Raw genomic sequence first — 4,444 nt, 5'->3', positions numbered from 1 at the left:
GAATGTTGCATATTGGATAAAATCCGACCCATTTACATCCCTAAATTTGATCACACTCAGATCCATATCAAAGACAATTTTAGTTATTGGATTTCTAACTCAGATTATAGTTGGTTGGTCTGTAATGTCCTTGTACTTAGCTTTTGTTTAGTATGGACTAATATAGAGGGTACGGAACGGTTTTTGTGGGTCCACTAGGGGAGGGCCTTCATCCCCGGACCAGTACAGATTGTCACCCTCCCCCTTACAACTCTAACTGGAAAAAAAAAAACAGAAGAGAGACAAGGAGAGAATTACCACCAATGATCAACCAACTATTTTTCCTTCAATAAAATTAGCAAAGAAGATGGGGTGAACAAATAGCTAGCCACCACCAACCTTCAAGACCAACTCATTATCATAATAAGCCTCCCCCCTCTCTTCCACCAACTGGGTCTGCTATGTTCAGCAGCCTTGGGCCTTAGCCAAGGGTTTGGTCTCAAGATGCAGGCCTTAGGCTGCTGCCTCCTCTTCCTCTTCTTCTTCTGCACAACATTGTCTTCACCAACTTCACACGCGTTGTCAGATGCTGATGCGCAATTTATCGCTCGCCGTCAGCTTCTCTCCTTACATGAGTCTGATGGCGACATTTCTGACGACTATGAACTCACCATCAACCTCACCTTCACCATCAGCAACAGCCGGCTTCGGCGTGCTTACATTGCACTCCAAGCGTGGAAGAATGCTATCTACTCTGACCCCCTTAACATGACCGGGTCGTGGGTTGGACCCGATGTGTGCTCCTATAACGGAGTCTTCTGCGCCCCGGCATTGGATGACCACACAGCCAACACTGTAGCCGGCATCGATCTCAACCACGGTGACATTGCCGGGTACCTCCCGGTCCAGCTCGGCCTGCTCACAGACATTGCCATCTTCCATATCAACTCGAACCGGTTCTGCGGTGTCGTGCCCAAATCCTTCCGCCGGTTGGAGCTCCTACACGAGATCGACCTAAGCAATAACCGATTCGTTGGCTCGTTCCCCAAGGTCTTGTTGTCGATTCCGGACCTTAAGTATCTGGACCTTCGGTTCAATGACTTCGAAGGTCCAATCCCAACCGAGCTGTTTGATAAGGATTTGGATGCAATCTTCCTTAATGATAACCGGTTCCGTAACAATATCCCAGAAAATCTTGGAAATTCTCCGGCATCTGTCTTGGTTATTGCCAACAACCATTTGGGTGGTTGCATTCCCAAGAGTATTGGAAAGATGGCAGGCACCCTAAATGAGATCATAATGATGAACAACGACCTCGCCGGATGCTTGCCACCTGAGATGGGCTTGCTAAACAATGTGACTGTATTGGACATAGGATCAAATACGTTATCAGGGCTGCTCCCCAGCTCGTTTTCCGGCCTGGCTGCCGTCGAGCAGCTTGACTTTTCCGGCAACCTCTTCACCGGCTTTATGCAGGAGAGGGTTTGCACGTTGCCTGCATTGAAAAACCTCACCTTCTCTGACAATTACTTTAACGGTGAGGAATCAGGATGTTTGCTGAGGAAAAAAGATGTTGAAATCAACGACCTCAACAATTGTATTGCTGGCCGGCCGAGACAAAAGAAGAAGGAAGAGTGCGTGGCAGTGGTGAACAAACGGGTGGATTGCGGGAAGTCGAAATGTAACTCGCCAGTTTCGCCGGCTCCGGGCCATGACTCATGGTCGAAGACTCCGGTGCCTCCGACTCCATCTCAAAAGCCGGTTCTGGCGCCATCGCCGCCGGTTGTTAGTGTAACTCCACCACCATCCAAGAGTCCGGTAGCTCCTACTCCTGTTACTCCATCTCCAAAACCAGTTCCAGTGCCATCGCCGCCGGTTGTTAGCACCAGTCCACTACCGGCGAAGAGTCCAGTAGCTCCGCCTCCTGCAACCCCATCTCCAAAGCCGGTTCCGGTGCCATCGTCACCAACTGTAACTCCACCGCCGGCAAAGAGTCCTGTAGCTCCAGCTCCTGTAACTCCATCTCCAAAGCCGGTTCCAGTGCCATCTCCGCCGGTTGTTAGCACCACTCCACCACCGGCGAAGAGTCCAGCAGCTCCGCCTCCTGAAACTCCAACTCCAAAGCCGGTTCCAATGCCATCGCCACCAACTGTAACTCCACCGCCGGCAAAGAGTCCTGTAGCTCCAGCTCCTGTAACTCCGTCTCCAAAGCCGGTTCCAATGCCATCACCACCGGTGGCTAGATTAACTCCGCCATCGTCGAAGAGTCCGGCGGCTCCGGCTCCGGCTCCTGTGACTCCATCTCCAGAGCCGGTTCCAGTGCCATCGCCGCCGATTGTTAGGGTAACTCCACCACCACCACATGAGAAAGCGTCACCAATAGTGTGGAGCCACCCACCACCACCGCCAGAACCGGTTGTGATCAAGACATCACCACCACCATCAGTCTATCCACCAACACCTGTCCAATCTCCTCCACCACCACCACCAGTTCGCTCTCCACCACTACCACCGGTCCAGTCCCCAGCACCACCTGTTCACTCACATCCACCACCACCACTGGTCCAATATCCACCGCCACCTCCAGTCCACTCTTCCCCACAACCAATCCAATCTCCTACACCACCACCGCCGGTCCAATCTCTCCCACCACCACCCGTCCAGTCCCCCTTGCCACCTCCAATTCACTCTCCCCCTCCACCACCACCTGTCCAGTCTCCACCGGCGCCACCACCACCTGTCCAGTCTCCACCGCCGCCACCGCCACCTGTCCAGTCTCCACCGCCGCCACCACCACCTGTCCAATCTCCACCACCAGTGGTCCACTCCCCACCACCTCCACCACCTCCTCCAGTGAACTCCCCTCCACCACCACTAGTGGTCCACTCTCCACCACCTGTCCTCTCTCCTCCCCCACGTCCTCCAGTGAATTCCCCTCCACCACCACTTGTGGTCCACTCTCCACCACCTGTCCTCTCTCCTCCCCCACCTCCTCCAGTGAAGTCCCCTCCACCACCTTCACCACCACTAGTGGTCCACTCTCCACCACCTGGCTCCTCCCCGCCACCGCCCGCTCGCTCTTCTCCGATACCACCACCCCAAGTCCAGTCTCCTCTCCCACCACCTCGATCAGCATCACCACCACCACCTAACACGTTTGCCCTCCCCCCAACGGTGGCATTAAGCTATGCCTCACCGCCACCTCCCCAGTTCCCAAGATACTAGAAGCTCATTCCTCACCTCCGCCCTACAGACAGAGAGGTAGACACACTTCCTCACAAGAACTCTATCGGCACGACGCGTGTCCGGGACGTGCCACGGTCACACCGAGGGGGTGTAATGGAGGGTATAGCATGATAGGCCCATGTGAGAAGAAGGAAAGAAAAAAGAAAAATGAAACTCTTTTTTCTCTTCTTACTCGTCTTTTTTTCTATTTTCCTTTTTTATAAGCTTAGACCCTTTATGTTTTGTGTGTATTATTTTTGTCACAGGGTTTCGCTTTGGCTACCCCTGTTCTCAATGAAAAAGCTACTATAAATTTTTTAAACTTTTTATATTTGCCTTAAGTTTTCTGCTTAGTTAGAATGTTATTCTTCTTCATGCATGCATGCATAAAATAGGAATTAGATGTTTAATCTGAAAGACTAAGAAATTATTCGAATCTAGTCATACTATTTGGTTGAATAAAAAATCATAATTAAGGTTTAGGAAAACCCCATCATGGAAATAAATAATAAACTTGATATGAAAAGATAAAAGTGACAAACGATTAATTATAATTTATTTTGATTTGCCGATTAATCACAAGTTGCTGAAAAGTTGACCAGCTGAGGTTAGGGATGGCAGTGGGGCGGGGGGCGGGGGACAAGGTCTCCACCACTGCCCCGCCTCAAAATTAGAACCTCCATCCCCACCTCCATCCCCGGCGGGGATGGATTTTAACCTCCACCCCCGCCTTCATCCCCGTTTCATGTCGTCCATCCCCGGCTCAAACGGGGATGAGGCGGGGCAAGGACGGGGAAAAGTGGCAGGAATGGGGCGGGGAAAAGGGTACGTCCATCCCCGCCTCCATCCCCGAACCGGGATGGATTTTAACCTTCGTCCCCTCCTCCATCCTCGTTTCATACCCTTCATCCCCCCGGTCCAAATGGGGCAAGGAGGGGTGGGGCCCCGCTTTCCCCCGGTCCACTGCCATCCCTAACTGAGGTGCAACTTTTAAAAATGAAAATTTTTCAAAAAATTCCCCGAAACTTTTGGTCATAATAAAAAACAAACTTAAATTTTGGATATTATTAAGAACGCACCTAACAATTTCCATGGCTAATAAAAAAGGCCCAACGTTCCCCTCCGTTAAAGCTGCGTCAAGTATGTGTTAGAATTATATTTTTACCCACAACAATTGCTTTATAATATTGAAATTACAGATCGAATCCTGCAAAATCAAGCATGATTCTTGCATTAGGTT

General features: G+C 50.9%; 1 protein-coding gene across 1 annotated transcript; it reads left to right on the top strand.

The window, feature by feature from the left end:
• Nucleotides 1-483: 483 nt before the first annotated feature.
• LOC149834369 (uncharacterized) lies at nucleotides 484-3,204 on the top strand. Its single transcript, XM_090009352.1, has one exon. The coding sequence runs from the start codon at nucleotides 484-486 to the stop codon at nucleotides 3,202-3,204; it is 2,721 nt and encodes a 906-aa protein (XP_089865478.1).
• The last annotated feature ends 1,240 nt before the right edge of the window (nucleotides 3,205-4,444 follow it).

This window comes from Nuphar pumila, chromosome 6 (genome assembly GCF_984573655.1).
Source record: "Nuphar pumila chromosome 6, dmNupPumi1.hap1.1, whole genome shotgun sequence".
NCBI classification, from domain to species: domain Eukaryota; kingdom Viridiplantae; phylum Streptophyta; class Magnoliopsida; order Nymphaeales; family Nymphaeaceae; genus Nuphar; species Nuphar pumila.
The sequence above is the reverse complement of the archived record's forward strand: the minus strand, read 5'-3'. Positions and strand labels throughout refer to the sequence as shown.

What these genes read in the sequence shown, in the direction of transcription:
- LOC149834369 (XM_090009352.1), top strand. Translation starts at nt 484, where the DNA reads ATGCAGGCCTTAGGCTGCTGCCTCCTCTTCCTCTTCTTCTTCTGCACA.